Genomic DNA, 19,794 nt, shown 5'->3' on the forward strand with positions numbered 1-19,794 from the left:
TACACAACCAGCTTGAACATGTTACTGAATCACACACAATTTAAGTGTAATTATTGGACATATTTCTGTAGGGGCTCCTGCCACATTAGAGCAAGATAAAACCATATTGGCTTGCTTAATGAAAATCTCTGGAACATGAAAGAGTTTGCATGGGCCTTGAATTAGCATTACAGCTATGGCAAGAGCACTGAGTGCTTTATTCTGTCTGAAGTGAAGCATGCTCCTATATGGTGCTAATAGAGATGGTGTTTTTGTTCCTGCAGGCCACATGTGTGTGGGGGTCAGCAGTGCTGTTCAGGATGGGCTGTTGCACCTGGAACAAACCGCTGCATCAAACGTAAGTCAAACACATTTTTTCATGGTCTGCCCTGTAGCACCAGTCGAAAGAGCACATGACAACATGAGAGATAGACACACTTCTTCATGGTCTGCACTGGAAACACAAACCAACATAGCACAAGCCAACATAGCCTGCGTGTTTCAGTGTATCTCTCTGACATTTGCGGAATCGTTGCAGGATATACTTACTGAAAACAATCATACATTTAGAAATGACTATAAATACATAGCTGGGCAGATAAAGCAGCAAGGCATGGAGAAAATTCACCTGGAAGAAAAGGTCATGACATGAGATCAGAAAGATACATATTTGCTCCTGGCAGTGGTTATTTTTGTTTTGGATTGTCTTTATCTAGGTGAACTTTGACATGTGAATTCACAAGCTTTGGTCCTGTGAGCCAATACAAAACAAGAAGGCAGGAATGTATTCTCATTGGTTGGTTGAAAAAATATATCAATAAAATGAGGCACCACTATTAAGTAGTGGTCACACTGGACTTTTTGCCTCACTATTGTGAAAAAAAATCTTGTTTATTTAGATATGCTAGGGTTTATTTTCTCTTCCTTGGATTTTCTTGTTAGCAATCGTGGCACCTCTGAATACACATGGATGTTAAATTATTCATGTTACTCATAAACGTTATGAGGTGACCACACGTCAGTTCATGAAAACCCACATATCTGCCTGACGTCCTGTGAATTCCACCCTGTATCTCAGTACCATATGTACCTCAGGTTTAAGAGCACAATTCAGCAGAACAACCAGCAGTCCTTTCTGCGCAATTCAGCAGAACAACCAGCAGTCCTTTCTGCATGATGATAGATCATTACGTCTACACATATAGGCATGATAGTGTTTTGAAATACCACACAATTGCATATGTGATCCTGTAAACCATGGTGTTGCCAGACTGCAGAGTGGTGCGCATACAAACATCCTGCCGGTTTACGGTATCAAACAAGTATTTTTTTTTCTACTGCCATATTGTTCGTCTTAGGGCATGAATTACCAGCCCTCAGCATCTGGTTCACACAGTTCTCCTGACGGAGGCGCTTAATTATGGGTGTAGCTCTACTTTTATTTGGCCACAGCAATACTGGTTACCTAAATTGCCACATAATTAAAAACAAAAAAGCAGATAATACATTAGTAGAAGTGAATAGTATGTTAGTAGGGAATGCAGTTGCAACATTCAAAATTGCAACTCTCTGTTTGTTATTGTGTTCTTTTTGTTTGTGGCTGAAAAAGTGCACATTCCAAGAAGATGATCCATTAACTATTTCAAGAACTTCAGAACATCTGCTTCAGGATCATTCCTGAATTATTGTGTTAGATACTTAACAATACTTGCTTATGAATACTGTGCATTATAAAAAAGCATGAGCTGCCAAATCTGTAGACGATAGTTATATAGTAGTTACATATTTACTGTTCAAAATATCTGAAATTCTGGGAGTGGCATTGCAAAAAGGCCTTATTTGAGCCATTAGATTTATCGATTATCACCTTTTTATTTTCCTCTAGATCTGAGCACCAAAATGAAAGGTTTCAGAAAAATCTTGCCAGGGTTATCTTTACATTTTACAAGTGTAGACATTTCTTTTCTGAAACATGGAACTCATAAAAGGAAAGCCTCAGTTATGACCGCCCTGTGTGCAGGGTTGGTGTTGGAGAGAAGATTTCTTTCATTTTGCTGTGACTTAACTTTTGGTTTTTACACTCATACGCACATGCAGTACACTACATTACATTATTAATTTGATGCTAAATTCATTTAAAGCATGCAGTGTGTCAATCAAAACTGTAAATCCTATATTAATAATGCATAATACACGAGTTATATAGCATCCATAATACCCTAGAGTTTCTAATAGGTAATTAGTAGTTATGGTTACATGTGTAACATTTCATAAAGCTTGTATACAGTAGATACCAGGATACATAAAGCATATCTGTTCACAATGTCGTTATACGTACAGTATATGTTATAATGTCTGGTATAGTATATGTTATAATGCAGCATAACATTATAGAACATTGCAACATTAATGTCTATATAGTCTAGCAAGTGCGACAAAAGTTCCAATTTATATGCACTATAATACAGGCTCTGGTATAGTACCTGTTATAATGCAGCATAATGTTGTAGTGCTTTGCAACAATAATGTCTAGAATATCTGGATGCACAGATGGTATAATGGTTTATGCATCCTAACATTATAAAGTAATATGCTTAAGTGTTATGCATGTAGTCATAACTGCATAAAAGTATTCGTACAAGCTTATGGTCGGGATTATAGTGTCTTATCATTAGTATACCGCACACTGTAATTGGATTTATAATGCATTATGAATACAGGATTCCTAACAAGTGTTACAGATAGTTCCGGTTATTATGCAATGATACACAAGATATATGTAGTACAGAGGCTGTGTCTGTGATGTTCTAATACACAGATGTTATAATGCATTATGTACTGTATCTTTGCATGCATTATGTGTAGGATTTTATGGTTGATATGAAACATTGTAATTGCATTTATAATGTATTATGAATACAGGATTCATAATAAGTGTTACCGTTCAATTGTTGGAGTTATTATGTACTACAGAACAGGCTTAGCATCTGTTATAATGCAGCATAACATTTATAATGCATTATAATCCAGGTGTTGTCGTTAAAGGGTCTGTATTTCTGCTCATTCACAACTTTCAGTGTAGATGCACACAAAATGTCTATATACAACACAAAAGCTTTTAAGAAGCATATAAAGAATCTGACTCAGAGAGAATGTAGCATGTCTTCTCAAAATTTGTTTGTACAAATGCACTGACTATCAAGGTTGGCTTTCAAGATCATTCTTCTCGCAACATGTGGCCTCTTTTTAGTACCTGGCTTTGACCCAGGTGGGAGCATAACTCACCATGACTTACTAAATCAGTAAAAGCAATTGCCACTGTGCCTGGCCTCAAACATGTCGGAGACCTTAACTCAGAGAGACACGCACACACCACAGATTGGCAGCGAGGACAACTATGGGGGAATTCGATTTGGAAGTAAAGCTACTAGAGAAAACATTCACAGTGGGGGACGCATACTTTGCGTGTTACACACTTATGTGTAGCTCCAAATTTGTACTGATGTATGCTATAGATGTATGCCCAATCAAGCATTTCATATGTTTATACTCACACACTACAGGCCTTGGGGGAGAGAAAACACATTCACAGTGGGGGAAAGCAAAAGAACAGACTGACATGTGTGCCATTTTTAAAAACATTTAATACAACCTGCCTCCCAGAATCCTCTATTCCTCTATGATGGAATTTGACGATTTTGTTGCAAGCTTTTCTCATTAGGGAGGAACTTATAACTAGGGCTATGATTGAGTAACAGTGTCATACCTCCGTAATTCCTGTTGTGACTAAGATTAACCACGCACGCACACACACACACACACACACACACACACACACACACACACACATACACACAGAGGTATGTAATAGTTTTACAGCAGAAAGAATCTACATGCAGATGTGATGGGGCTCAGTTGTGGTTGGGATCACTGAAAGTCTTTCAGAGATCATGTTCAAGAACCGAAGCATGACAGGCACAATCATTCAGGAGAACATAATACATCCCTCGATTCAGTGTTGGATTAGTCCCAGACGAACGCAGGTGTGAGAATAATCATAATTACCCCACTTTTCCTTTCCCCCACACCCCTCATCGTGTTCAGAGAACATTCCCTCAACTAGTTTTTCTTTCAGAGAGGATTGCGTCCACTAAGTAACAGCGATCAATTCCTTTTCGGTTTACATTCTACAATAAACTGAACGCTTCAATACCATTACATACAAGAACCTCCTGATTTGTTTTATTTGTTTGTTTACTAGAAGTCCAGTTTTTAATCCGATCTGGTATTTATATTGAACGTCTCTCTCACATCTCTTGTGAAGCACTTCCTAATAGTTGTTTCTTTCCAATTAAAACCAGACCATACTCTTGGCTTCACTTGCACTCAATAAACTGTTTATCTTCATGCTTAATTATCAGCAACACTGAACACTGCGATCCATAGAGTGAAGCTGCAAGATTTCCTTGTTCTGCTGTACGCTTTGAGATTGGCGTCTGTGTGTCTCAGTAGTGTGTGATGACACACAGTTGGATAATGGCAAAACATTTTGCCTTTAGCAGCTTCCCAACCCTGATAATAGATTACAGTGCAATGATCAGTACCTTCTGCTGCCCTGCATTGTCCCATATGCATACCAGGAAGATTTGCACTTCCTAAAAAACAGTTTATGTGTCAGTTCTTGTGTCAATGGCTATTTCTCACCTGAATACAGTAGATTTGCACAGTGCTGAACTGCTGAACTGATCTGAACTGCTGCTGTAATCTTAAACACTGGCCTGTGCTCATTGCAAGACTTATATTCACAACTGAAGATTCTTTCAATGCTCTTTTTACTGTTTGCCTTTACTCTTGAATTATAATGAATTATAATCCATTAAGTCACCCTGAAGAGGATGGGTTGCCTTTTGTGTCTGGTTGCTCTCAAGGTTTCTTCTTCATTTCATACCACAGTCATCTTTGGCTTTTTCAGATCAACATTTGGATTTCTATGAAGCTGCTTTGTGACAATGTCTATTATTCAAAATGCTATACAAATAAAATTGAAATGAATCGTTTTCAGTGCTGATGTGATGTGCTGATGGGGCCTTGATAGGATTTCTCAAAATGGTTAACTTCACTGATATGCTTTGAATGTTTTTACTGGACGAAATCTGTAGTAAAATGATATGTCTAATTTCTAACTAAACTAATCAGTTTGATTATTTGCACATTAGACTGACGATGAGACGAGGCAGAGACAGAACCAAAAGCCAAAGTAAAAGCACATACAGTATAATGAATGTAATGTTTGTCACGGTGCTGAGAAGGGAAGTTGTGATATTGTCTCATACACTGCATGCATGCAGTTTTGGGATGGCATCCAGAATTAGGGCTGGGCAATATGATGATATGATATTTATATTGATATGGATATTGAGATATATTATGTCACGTCTTTTTTTATAGCATTTACATAAAAAAAAATACAATCCTTGTTTGGAGGCAGCAGATTTGATGTAAAAATTTTGAACTGAACCTAAAATTGTAAAATGTCAAGAAATGTGATTATTTTAATATTTTTGAGAACATGAAATGAAAGTTTTCAAACTCAGTATTATTTTATTTATGTAAAAAGTGTTTTGCTGATAGTTTGTTAGTGGCCATTTATATGGTGAAGCATTTTGAATCATAGAAATGTCTTCAAGCATTGTGAAATGATTTTTTTTTGTCATATTTCACACCTCTATCCTGAATGATATTTGATTAAGGTTTATTTGCATAGTGATTTTAACAATAGACATTGTCTCAAAGTAGCTACAAAGCTGCAGTTTATATAGTTGACAGCCAGTGCATATTTATGTGGTATCAGTGGGGGCAGCAGTCCAATGCTTTAGGCTCTGAATTAGTGAGTTTAAACTTGCCTGAAACTGCCAGCATGCAACTGTGGGCCCTTATCCATCATCTACCTGATGGCTTGGATTGTAGCCCGTCTCATCCTGTCTAAGTCACTTGAATAAAACATGTGTCCTAAATGAAAAATGCAAATGTAAGCCATAATTTATATCGTATTTAGCAAGTGCACCCAACAAATTATTTGGATTAATAATACGCTGTCACTCAGTTCAGTTAAAAGTTGATTGCTACTCTTTCTTTTTCTAGAATACAGCACACAGGTGACTGTAAAGTCTTTATTATGCCTGTTTCAATATTCTTTATAATCACAGAATCTTAGAAGCAGCTCACAATGTTGTTCTTCATTTTAAACCTTGTCTTGTATCCTTGGATTTTCCACTCACTTTTTCCCATGGCTGGCTCCAGGGAAAATTCTTCAAATGGTGAATTTCGGACATTTTCTATTACAGTACTTTCCCAAGTACTCCCATGGGGTAGTATTATTATCCCAAATTTCCCCTTTGGGATCAAAAAGGCTATCTGTCTATCTATCTATCTATCTATCTATCTATCTATCTCTTTATCTATCTATCTAATCTATCTATCTATCTATATCTCCTGTCTCTCTATCTATTTATCTAATCTGTCTATCCTGTCTATCTATCTATCTATGTATCTATCTATCTATCTATCTATCTAATCTGTCTATCTATCTATCTAACTTTAGAGATATTAGAGAGGATGAGGGGTTGAGATATGCAGGGGTTGATATATAACACTTACAGAGTTACATGGTGTAACATTTTCCAAAATATTGGTTTGCGAGATCCGTACTGAATGAAAAACCTTTGCTAAGCATGTTCTGTATGTTTCGGCATGAAATTCGGTGAAGAAAATCAAATGAAATATTCTGATCCCCAGCACCATGAAATTCCTCAATGAAACAGAATTAAGCTCTCAGTTGGGACCTGTCAAAGTTAGTAAGGTAGGGGTGTTGGGATCATGACCCCTGACTGTGTGTGTATGTATGAGAGAGAGAGAGAGAGAGAGAGAGAGAGAGAGAGCAGAATAGTACAAATTTAACAGCTTCTTTCAGCTTCATCACCATGTGTTTAGCAGCTGGTTGTGTGTCAACGTTAGCACTTGGACATCAGGGCCATTAGCAGTATTGTTGGCTGTTATGGTTAACAGATTTAAGAAGATTTACCAAGTGGAATCCAGAAACCTGGTCTGAATGCTTTAAAAATGCTGAATATTAGATGTGGTAAAAATCTAGTGTGGCACCGTTCTAACTGCGTTGTGGAACACACTTCCTGTGACCCGTGGAAAGTAATTAAAACAGGTCGGCCTCTGCTGTAAGGTTATTGAGTTGCCGGTGAGGTAATTTGCTACACCAACAGTCATGGAGGCCTTTCAGTTCTTTACTAGGCCTGGGTGGCTTAAGACCAGGGTTACGCAGTTCACAGTGCAGGGGCATAACTCTTCCTGACAGAGGAAGAGTTTTATGGGCCATCAGACACAGCCTGAAATTAATACACACCATAGCCAGGGTTCATTGTTACCCTCACCAGGGCAGATTTCAGTTAGCAGTACAACCAACATTGCCTCCAAAGTGTAGTTGGTATTACATATGATTGATTGATCATGGTTACAGTCATTTTGAGTTTAATACAATATGAAACTAAATTATTACAGATTCATTTCTCATTAACTATGTAGTGGTTTTACTTTCATTCAGAAGTCCTATCTGCAAAGTATACTTTATGTAAAATTATAGAAACACGAACCCTACATACAGTGAAGCACATGTTGAAATTTCAGGCATTTGATTATTACATTTACGTGATGACTAAACCTGATATTAGCTTGTTTTATGTAATTCTATGTGCAATTGTGGAAAAGCTTAAAAATGAATGTACAGCTCTGGTCATCAATATTTAACTCAGGGACTGAGTAGTAGTATCTTCCCAATGTGCACACACTAATAAATCGCACACACAGTACTGCCTCGCTGCCATATGGAGATCATTCTTACTGCTTGCTGCTCCCCTGAGATTGGCTGCTTCAGAGTTTTGGGTGTAACACAACAAAGAAGAACTTCTCCTTCAAAGCATTTTATCACATGGTATGTTAGTTCTCAGTTAGATGAAATTAGAGGTGAAGGGTTGTACTGGTGACCCAATTCAATCATAGCCATTGTACTGACACAGGTTGTTGTAAGATTATATCCCCAATAAGCTTTCAGGGAAGTATGAAGATAGAATGGAAAATACAGTATTAGATTTACGCCTACATTATATCATAAATGGTAGGCTGATAATTAAAAGTAAAAATTACTGTGGTGTATTTTTAGTAGTGTCTGATATGTTATATAGTCTCTTGCCTTCTACAATTCATCATTCATTTCCTTCTTTCTGAATACTTTTGTATTATTTATTTCCATTTCCAATCCATAATGTAGCTTTTTTGTTTAGATTTCATGACTAATGCTTCTCGCCCTTCTAGATTATAAATTAGCTCTCATTCTTGATACGTATTTCCTAAGGAAGGCTCTGACTTTCTCCGTTTCTGCAGCACTTGGCCTCCTAATGGTTCCTGGCACACCCAAGTCCCTTGTTGAAAGTGATTATTTTATATGATGTCTGTTCTTGTAAAAGAAAAGTCAGGGTCAGTGCTGAAGAATGATTTCTGGGCTGCTTACTGGATCTATAGACAGGTAACAAATTAAAGGGAAAAAAACCCAACAACATTTAGTGAGGTGTTGAATCACTAGAACAGTATCAGTATGCCTTGACATAGATTCCCCAAGTCTCTGGGATGGTAGAGGAGGGATGAACACCATTCATGTCAGTCCAAAATATCCCATAAGTGTTCAATTGGATTGGTATCTGATGAATTTGAAGGCCATAGCACAGGATATATATTGATCAGCCATAACATGCAAAACATCTGCCTAATATTGTTTAGGTCCCCCATGTGCCACCAAAACAGCTCTCACACATCGACACACGGACTCCACAAGACCTCTGATAGTTGCTGTGGTATCTGGCACCAAGACGTTAACAGCAGATCATTTAAATCCTGTAAATTGAATGATGGGTCCTCTATAGATCAGACTTGTTTGTCCAGCACATCCCACAGATGCTTGATCAGATTGACATCTGGGGAATTTGGGGGCCAAGTCAAGACCTTGAACTTTTTATCATGTTCCTCAAACTATTCCTGAACAATTTTTGCACTGTGGCAGGGAGCATTATCCTGCTTTGCTCCCCATGCACATCAGTGAGCCTTAGGTACCCATGAGCCTGTTACTGGTTCGCCGGTTGTCCTTCCTTGGACCACTTTTGGTAGGTACTAACCACTGCATACCAGGAACACCTCACAAGACCTGCCATTTTGGAGATGTTCTGACCCAGTCGTCTTACCATCACAATTTGGCCCTTGTCAAAGTCGCTCAGATCCTTACACTTGCCAATTTTTCCTGCTTCCAACATGTCAGCTTTGAGAATTGACTGTTCATTTGCTGCCTAATATATCCCACCCCTTGACAGGTGCCACTGTAACGATATAATCAATGTTATTCACTTCACCTGTCAGTGGTTTTAATGTCATGGCTGATCAGTGTTCATCACTTTCATAATCATGAAATCATTTAGTGAACACTCGTGCCCTGTGGATGAGGGGCATGGTCATCGTGGAAGAGACTACTTCCATCAGGATAGAAATATTTCAGCATAGGATAAACGGGAACAGTCAGGTAAACTTTTAAATGATTTGCTGTGATGCTTCTCTCAAGTGGACCCGAAACATGCCAAGAAAATAAATGCCTGCTCCGGTTTCTCCTTTAAGGTGTCACATGACAGTACTTTCTGTATTCACTGTAGAAATATGTTTAGGGTGTATGTTACAGTGCTCTCTACTAATATTGGCACCCTTGGTACTGTAAATATGAGTAAAGAAGGTTGTGAAAAATTGTCTTTCTTGTTTAATCTTTTTATCTTTTGTTAAAAAAAAAAGTCACCAAAATACTCTGCTTTCATGGATATCAAACAATTGCAAACACAACACAGGTTTATCAAAAAAAACTTTGTTAAATATATGTGTGGCACAATTATTGGCACCCCTATGAAATCATATGAGAAAAATATATTCGAAGTATATTCCCATTGATATTTTAAATTTTTTAACACTCCTGGGTGACCAGGAACAGGAAATTGTTCAACCATGATTTCCTGCTTCACAGGGGTATAAATATGAGGTAACACATAGGCCAAATTCCCTTAGTCATTCATCACAATGGGTAAGACAAAGAAATATAGCTGTAATGTGCAGTTGTTGAGCTTCACAAAATGGGAAGTGGCTATAAGAAAATATCACAAGCATTGAAAATGTCCATTTCCATCATCAGGGCAATAATTAAGACGTTCCAGTCAACTGGAAATGTTATGAATCAACCTGGATTTGGACGTGTGTCTATATCGTCTCAACGCACTGTGAAGAGGATGGTTTGAGTGGCCAAAAAATCTCCAAGGATCACAGCTGGAGAATTGCAGAAGTTAGTTGTGTCTTGGGATCAGAAAGTCTCCAAAACTACAATCCGAAGTCACCTACATCACCACAAGTGGAAGGGAAGGGTTTCAAGAAAAAAGCCTCTACTCTCATCCAAAAACAAACTCAAGCGTCTTCAGTTTGCCAGACACAACTGGAACTTCAAATGGGATCGGGTTCTATGGTCAGATGAAACCAAAATAGAGCTTTTTGGCAATAAACACCAGAGGTGGTTTTGGCGCACACAGAGAGGTAGCCATATGGAAAAGTACCCCATGCCCACGGTTAATATTGTGTTGGCTCTTTAATCTTTTGGGGCTGTTTTTCTTTTTGATCATAGAATTTTTATTGGAAATTTGCATTTTACACATTATCACACCACACCCAACAGCCCCAACAAAACAACCACAGCCAAAACCAAATGAAAGGGGGCTGTTTTTCTGCCAGAGGACCTGGACATTTTGTTAGGATACATGGCATCATGGACTCTATCAAATATCAACAGATATTAAATGAAAACCTGACTGCCTCTGCCAGAAAGCTTCAAATGGGCCGTGATTGGATCTTCCAGCAGGCCAAAATCAAAATTCCTGCCATGGTCATCCCCTGACTTGAAACCCATAGAAAACCTGTGAGGTGAACTGAAGAGGAGCATCCACCAGCGTGGACCTTGAAATGTGAAGGATCTGGAGAGATTCTGTATGGAGGAATGGTCCCAGATTCCTTGCTACGTATTCTCCAACCTCATCAGGCATTATAGGAGAAGACTCAGAGCTGTTATCTTGGCAAAGGGAGGTAGCACAAAGCATTGACTAAAAGGGTGCCAGTAATTGTGCCACACATATATTTAACAGAGATATTTTATTTGATAAACCTGCATTGTGTTTGCAATTGTTTGAGATCCATGAGAGTAGAGTATTTTTGTGATTTTTTTTTAACAAAATATCAAAAGGTTAAACAATAAAGACAAATTTTCACAGCCTTTTTTGCTCATATTTACTAAGGGTGCCATTATTAGTGGAGAGCACTGTATATCTATTTCAGTAATAATATCTATTCTATTTTACCTATTCTTCTGGGTATTCTGGATAGCTGTTTTATTAACTTGGAGGGAAATTTTGTTCAAATTAATACATTTTTCCTGTGTAATCCTTGATAAAAAGCTGTAAATGTAGGTCAATTACCGTGTTAATGACAGCTTAGTGGAAGTAGCGGCATAAAATGGCAGACATTTTGTGGAAGGGGTTTTGTGCTATGATACACTGTTTATCCTGACTGGAATCATAGTCCATAGTGAGTACTTCCTGTAATAGCCATTTAGCTCAAGTACTGAATTTCCAGGGTTTTGCAATCTGAAGTAAGCAGATATGAAACATCTGTGGCCATCACAAAGCACACAACTCTTTCCATTTATTAACTGACCTATTATGTGGTAAATGAGAAGAAATTAAGTATATCATTCTTACTCTTTGGACCACTGCATCTCTTCTCCTCTCCACCCATGACTGGATGTCCTGCCTCTAAAATAGTTATTACGACAGTGGCTATGATGAGAATGTTTCCCATTTTATTTTTTTCCTTTACAAATGTTTGTTTTTATTATACCCCACTGTGTCAAGGAGAGCTCGTTTTTACCAAATGGAAGGAATGCAGAGCAATTAGTTTTAATGATGTGCAGGACAAGTCAGCATGACAGCAATTATTGCAACATTGTTGGGCCAAGCTGCGTGTGGAAGCAGTGACAGTGCAGGAAACACTAACACACCCAGTACACTACAATCTGAGCAGTTTGTTCATGGTGTCAGAGTCCAGCTGCTTCCATCTTTAGTCATATGATTTAAGGTAGTGACTACTTTAGGGAAATGGAGGCATTAATTAAACCCATGCCTCTGTGCCTCTATTGGATACCAAGTCTGCTTTCACTGAAGAAGCGTTGTTTGGTTTTTATATGATTTTTGACTGATGCGCTCATAAAATGGCTCAAGAACTGACATAATAAAAGTATGATGAGAATGCAGGCCTGGATGTTTCAATTCAAAGATGAAATCCACATAGTAAGATGATGAGACAGCATAACACAACATTAATTTTTTTTTACTAAAGTAAAAATAATCAAGGTCATCAAATGGGATAAGATTTTTGGACATACGTCTTCATGTCTTCATATATGCATGGTTGTCACACTAAAAAAAAAAAAGTTTTTGGTGTCAGTGGGAGACCATAGAAAAGAGCGTGTCATGAAGTATCTGTATACTGAAGGAAAAGTGAAAAATCTCTTTTCCCATGGGATATAATGGAATCTTTTGGAACGTGTTGTCCATTCGAATATGATATATATTACATGGGGTTATTTCTACTGGTCTATTTATATAAGGTAAAAGTTGGAGTAATCTTTCCATGTGCATGAATGCACAGTCTGTAAAAAAAATTACTGATATGATGGATTTGGACGGGACTGAAATCCCAGCGATACTCCAGTAATAATTACATTATCCCACATACTCATGGAAAACTTGTCCAATACAAAGACGGTTTAAAATTACAGAAAAAATGTAAATTCGATGTAAAGGATATCAGAATATGAAAAGGCTTCTCGGATTCAACCCAAATTTCTTTATGTCATAGTTGGAGTAGCTGGACAGCTTGCCAAATAGAGTATGTTTTACTATATCAGTGTTGATGCTTGTTGGTCTTCAAATATTTATTTATAGCAATAAAAGTGTAAATGCTGCATGCACTGTGCCTACCGCGTAAAATGAAATGTCAGATAGACATCTCGTAACATGATGTAATAAAGTAAAATGAACACTCAAAGTTTGTAACAGTGATACCACAATAAATTACAACAATTTGGGAAAGTGATTATTATTTTATGATGGTTATTCTTATAATACTAAATGCTGAATTATTATTTCTGGGCTGTTTACTGGATCTACAGACTGAAAAAAAAAAACATAAAGTGTGTTCAGAAGTTTGGCCTATACAAGCCACGAGAACAGTTTCACCTTCATCATGCACCTTGGCATAGATTCTACACATCCCTGGAAGTGAACTGGAGGGATGAACATCATTTTCATGAAAGGCATTCCCTCAATTGGTGTTTATTGATGGATGTGAAGAGCAGTGTCTAACATGTGAGCCCAAAATTTCCCTTAGGTGTCCAATCGGGTTGAGATATAAGGTTCTGTTTTTCTTCCTCCCAAAAATATATGAGGGGGCACAGTGGTTTAGCGGGTAACATATTTACCTCACACCTCTGGAGTGGGAGATCAAATCCCACCTTTACCCTGTGCGTGCGGAGCTTGCATGTTCTCCTTGTGCTTCGGGGTTTCCTCGGGGTACTCTGGTTTCCTCCCCCAGTCCAAAGAAATGCAGGTTGATTGGCATTTCCAAACTGTCCGTATTGTGTCAATGTGTGTGCGATTATGCCCTGTGATGGGTTGGCACCCTGTCCAGGGTGTCCTCTGCCTTGTGCCCCGAGTTCCCTGGGATAGGCTCCAGGCTCCCCCGTGACCCTGTATAGGATAAGTGGTATGGAAAATGGATGGAAGGATAGAAAAAATATGTGAGATTAAAATATTACTTTAAAATATCACTGAAATATAAAGTGGAAAAGTTGCGTCTGATTTGGTCATATTGAGGGTTGATATTTTGTATCTTAAAACCACAGGGGGAGAGCAGGCCGACAGAATCTGGGATGAGCCATCTCTGTCTTGCTGTTCATACCAGGCCAACTCTGGACTGAGGTTCAAGGCCTGCATGACAATAACAGGAAAGCCAGCAGGCCATGCAGTCACTCTCCCAGAAGAGCTAGAGGAAGCTTTTGGGCTTGTAATCTGTCAGTGTCTCCCAGCATCTGTGTCAATAGCATTCCTGTGCTGTTGACAGAGCGTCGCTGTTTGCTTTAGTCCCCAGAGAGCAGTGGCCTGATTTACTGTTTGAGGACAATGTAATAAATTCTGGGTTGCCATCCAGCACACACAGGTGCTTCACAAGCCAGAGAGCCTTGTTTGGTTTGCATGGCATGCTACAAGCCCCTCTGGACCACGTTAATGTAGCCAGGCGGCCGGCTCGAAGTCTGCGCGGATTGTTTTTCGGCCAGCCGTGACCACAGGGTTACCTCACGCTGCTTGTATTTGCAGGCAATTGATAAATAATGTTTGTGCATAAATCACTTGGACCTCTGGTGGGGGGGGGACGTTCGCGTTTATTTAGCAAACACAGACCTTCATGAAAACATACTATATATATAAGTGTGATGCAGAATAAAATATTTATTGATGAAATTGAAGAAGTGCCTTGGGATGTAGACATGCTCACTGTAAAGTGTTTGCATTATAATTTTTGCTGCATTGCACAGATTCTTTTAAACTGCTGTTTGGCTCTTGCTCTGGCAATGAATACATCAGCACACTTTAAAACTTAAACAGCTTTACAGTGCAAATCGCAAGAATATGCTCCTTTCATTAAATCTGTGATAATAAGATTTGAGGAGAAATACGACAACATAAAAGACTTTGTCAGTTTGTCCTGTTGTGTATTTATGCTGAAATAAGCAGAAAGTGGTGTTGAATAACATGTAAGGAATCAAACACAGTGGGATGTGCTGTTATAGGAAAATAATCAACAATGAAGTGGTGTGATGTGGTACAACGTAAAGAAGAGTTACTGTAACCATTCCAAGGTTGATAACAGCATGCCTCGAAGAGTTTTATTCCTTTTATACCACTGTAATTTGCCAAGAATGATCATTTTAATCAATTAAAGTAAGACGTACTTTTTATCAATTTATAGTTAGGATTAATGTTGTGGAATGTCCATGAAACAAATTAGTTCCAGTTATCACTTATATACTTACGTACTATACTCGTACTGTATACTTACGTTGTAACAGCTATAAAGGTTGTAACAGGTTGTTCCCTAACCAGGCTTTTTTATCTCAGAAAAAAAAACAGACATACATACAAACAAACAAACAAACAAAAACCTCACACCATGTTATAGTACTGAGAAACGGCAAAGTCCTCCATCTTGTAGATTTTACTGTGTAGGAAAATTTTAAGCTACAGCTTTACTTCAACGTGTTACAAAGCATTGACATTAGAGACTACCCCCCAAAAAATAATTCACTACATCAATGATTGCATAAATTTGTTAATCTATTCATTTGGGGCATTGTCATACACGTCCTTGTGTAATTTGCTTCTAGAGAAGTGATTAAGCTTTAGAGAGAATGTATTAATATTATTCTGTAATTTGCCTTGCAGCTAGCACTACTGTCAGAGCTGCTGTTGTGGAAAATGAATTAACACCTTCGATTCGAGAATTCAGTGCTATAACTGAGAATAACTATGCAATATTTAATAACTACCTGTCCTTTTCTAATCAGCTTTTTCAGGTATATCATAAAATGTAGATCATGGCATTTTTATGTTTAATTCCTAGTCATCAAAGGATGGTTTTGTTTTTTTTTTTTAAAAAAGTGCTGGGTTGATTTTATTTCATAAATGGGTTAATGGTTATTTTTATCCTTTGAAAATGTCAAATTTATCATATTATAAACAAATGTGTCAACATGGTATCTCCTTTATTTATACACAAGAAGGTTTTCAGAAATGTGTTGCTAGAGCTGCTAAAGTGGTGGTTATATAGACTTTGAAGTAAATGACTCAAATATGTCATATATCTAAGACAAAACGTCAGATTTTGATCAAAGGAGGCATTTAAAACATCCAAAAAACGGAGTAACCAACTTACGATCCGGTGGGCATTACAGACAAGTAAGCCAAAGCTAACGAAGATAGCGGTGCATTTAGTGTCATGTAAACTGGACTGTTTTATTGCATTTTCTGTTGTACAGTAATGGTTTTATGGATAAATATATTGATACAAACCTTGTTTCTCCAAATAAATCAAACAGTCTGTCCATGTTTAAACAGCTACCTCCACCTGAGGAGAATTCAAATAGTCTGCGCTGAGTTGATTTGACCCAAGGAGCTGGGCTGATACGACGGAGTGGGGGAGGGGTGCATTGATTCAACTGTCAGTGAAAATGACCCAGTCACTAACCCAGCAGTTGGGTTACACAAAACTATCCAAAAATCACCCAAGACTGAGAAAATAAGCCAATTAAATGACCCAAAAGGCTCAACCCAGCATTTTTTTTTACAGTGTAAATATGTATATAAATTTTGATGACTGATCTGATTACATTTTTCATCTTTCATCTTTATAGCGGACTGCCAGCCACCATGTCAAAACCGCGGCTCGTGTAGTCGCCCACACACCTGTGTGTGCCGCTCGGGTTATCAGGGACCACGCTGTGAAGAACTGGCGCCTGAGCAGGTTTATATCCACACTGGCACATCCAGAGTACTGATGCCCATCCAGCCTGGAAAGGACACCACTCGGCATCAGTCTGCCCGCAGGAGACCCACTGAGAGACAAGCAAGTGAAAGCATTCCCAAAACCCAAACACCGAAGCCGCCAACTGGCAGAGTGGGCCATTCATCTGGGTAAGTCTCTCATCACCACACAACCACATGGTTGCAAAATCACAGACTACATGAGAGCTGCAAGGGGAAAAGAAATTCTGATAAACAGTTCTTTGGCATGTTCTTTTGTTATTTTTTTAGTGAAAAGAATAATTTTCTTCTTATTTAGGGTGGCATACTTTTGTAGCAGGTGATATTGGTGCTTAAAGATTATTCTGGTTACTGTCTGGCCTATAAGAGAATTTTTTGATGGATTATGAAAGATTGTGTTTTGCATATTTATCTAAATAAATATTCAATTTCAGACATTTCTATTAAAGGTGCAAAATGCAGTTCAGTGTCATAGCAAATTGGTCAATTTTGTACCCTCAATGCCTTTCACTAAGCCTTCAAGTAAAATCTGGATCTACAATTGCATATGGAAATCAGTCCTACTGAAGGGCAGGTGTTATGTATTTGCAGAAACCTGATTCCACTATTTCACTATTTTCAGTCTTAATAATGAGAATGTTTATCAAAAATATGTCTCACTATATAAAAATTATTTAGATACTATTCAAAATGATGACCTATTATCACCACAGCAAAGCTGGTTTCATATTAGATATTAGCCACATCTCTGCTGCTAATATTTACAGAGCCTTTTATAGATTACCTACCTAACACAATGCACATGCATGACTCTTATTTTTTGCATTTACATGATTTTGAACATGTTTTTAAATTAAGTATCTAACTATCAGCTTTTGACAGATCAAGTGTTCTGCTATCAGTGCTATAAATGTGTTTTGATCCACCAGCAAGCTTTGTTTAATAATTGACCAACCTTTTATTAAAACCACACCCCTTTGATATGCAGAGCAGCTGAAATGATTTTTCTTGCAAAGATATACAATATACATATAGATAAACAGCATATACATTTTCATAACCAGACATGACAGAAAATAAACTTTGTGAAAGTCTTTGTATAGTAAAGTGACATTGCTATTATAAGAAACATGAAGGAAAAAAAAAACCCTCCAGCTTTTTGGCTATGTAATTTCTTCTGTGTGTTTTTGGATACACCAGTAGCTGATTATTATTGCAGGTGTTTTAGCTTATAGCTTTATAAATATATCAGAGCAGACAATGAGAGCTCAGATTTAATGTGTTTTGATAGGACAATAGTGTAAGACATAGAGGAACAATTGACCCCCTGCTCAACCTTAATGAATATGTTACTCATATTCATGTTGTTCTCTCAGGGGGGCTTGGGGGATTCATAGTTGGGGAATCACAAAGCAAAACACATAAAACCAAGGAAAAACAAAATAGCTTCAATATGCCAGAGAGGAAAGATTTGGTAACATTGCCGTTTGCAGCAAAAAATAGTCCCATCATTTGGAATGAATAATGACTTTTGTTTTCATGTAACACTGTCTTTGCTTTGTGAGTCATTGGGCTTCATTAACATAGACTACCAATACACACAGACTGGAGCTGCACTGGCTCACAACTTAATACATTGTGATATTTCTTAATACATTGTGATATTTTGAGAGCGGTCCCTAAAAATATGTGCCAGCAGTACAGTTTTGAACACTGATGCAAGGACTGTGCAGCTCTTGATGAGAGTGTTATTACGGCTTGAACCCTGTTTTACATTCAGTGCTGAAAGAAGCCACTTGTTCAGTTCAGTTTAAATATATCACTGTACGTCAGCTATATACAAATGAGGCTTTAGCTTGTCATGATGTTTTCTACTTTGGAATTGATCCCAATGCTTTTCTAATCCTCTAAGTGCATATTAAGTTGTATTTCTGCATAAATGCTGACGTCGGAGCTCATGTTTATCCAACTTGTCTTCTTGTAATATCTCGGCAAAGCTCTGTAATATATTTTTATTTCACTTGAAACTTCTATTACTATTAGCTACTTTACCCCAGCTCTTTAGTGGTGCACGCATGCATACCACTGGCACACAATCCACTTTGTAAATGTGTACTTCAGCCAGATGTTTGTGCACTCAAATCAAATCAAATCTGTGTTTTGTAATTAATTCAAGGCTTCTGTCTAAAGTGAACAGTTGCCATGCATGTGTTTGCTTTGACATGTTGTCAGCGGACATTTTTGTTCTCTGAATCACGAGCCTTTATGTTTGTACTACACGACAGCCAGATACAAGATCTGAATCCTAAATTCTGGGGAGATGAATGTTCAGAGTGGCTTGGCCTTGCCTGAATAACTCATTTGAAAATTAGTACTGTTAATCTACTTAAGACACTAAACAGCTAAGAAAACTAGTAAGTTATTTTATTAATCATGTGTAATAGCTGTAAATGCATATTTATTTCTGTGGGCGAAATGTAGACTGCTGTCACCTATATCAAATGCTAGAATCAGATCAACCCTTAAATAAAGGAAAATCACATATTTGCATGCGTACCTTTTGTACATTTTGAGGATTACAATCGATATCCAATAGAGGGCAGTAAAAATGTTTAGCAATTTTATGGCAACTATTCTAGGACAAACGCTTTAGCAGGATGGTGAACAGTTAAAAACTGTTGTTTTCTTCATTCTGTTGGGTTCTTGTTCAAACTTTCGAACAGTCATGAGCTGTCACTCTAATCAAGAATATCTAGTAGATTAGTCAATTAGTAAAGATTAGCAAGATTAATAGATATTACCAAGTATACTGTACCTCTGGTCTAAGATGAGAAGCTACAGCTTAGAAGTAGAAGTAGAAGTCAACCTGCTTAGAAGCAGTAGAACCTGCTGTCCCCATACATCAGTAAGTCTGGCTCTTTATCTCCGAGATCAGACCCTCTTTCAACTCTCACCAGTAGCACAGGAGAAATGCAAGGCCGGTGCCATAGAGAAAAGTGCCAAGGCCAGATTAACAAGTGCAGACACT

At 37.9% G+C, this 19,794-nt stretch overlaps 1 protein-coding gene across 1 annotated transcript in view; it reads left to right on the forward strand.

Annotated features, from left to right (window-relative positions):
* LOC128613023 (latent-transforming growth factor beta-binding protein 2) overlaps positions 1-19,794 on the forward strand; it is a 122,379-nt gene that overhangs the window by 7,594 nt on the left and 94,991 nt on the right. Inside the window, exons 2-3 of the mRNA XM_053633555.1 lie at positions 264-337; positions 16,637-16,916. Of these exons, the coding sequence (XP_053489530.1) occupies positions 264-337; positions 16,637-16,916 (354 nt within the window). The remainder of the gene's footprint in view (positions 1-263; positions 338-16,636; positions 16,917-19,794) is intronic.

Source organism: Ictalurus furcatus, chromosome 9, assembly GCF_023375685.1.
Source record: "Ictalurus furcatus strain D&B chromosome 9, Billie_1.0, whole genome shotgun sequence".
NCBI lineage: Eukaryota > Metazoa > Chordata > Actinopteri > Siluriformes > Ictaluridae > Ictalurus > Ictalurus furcatus.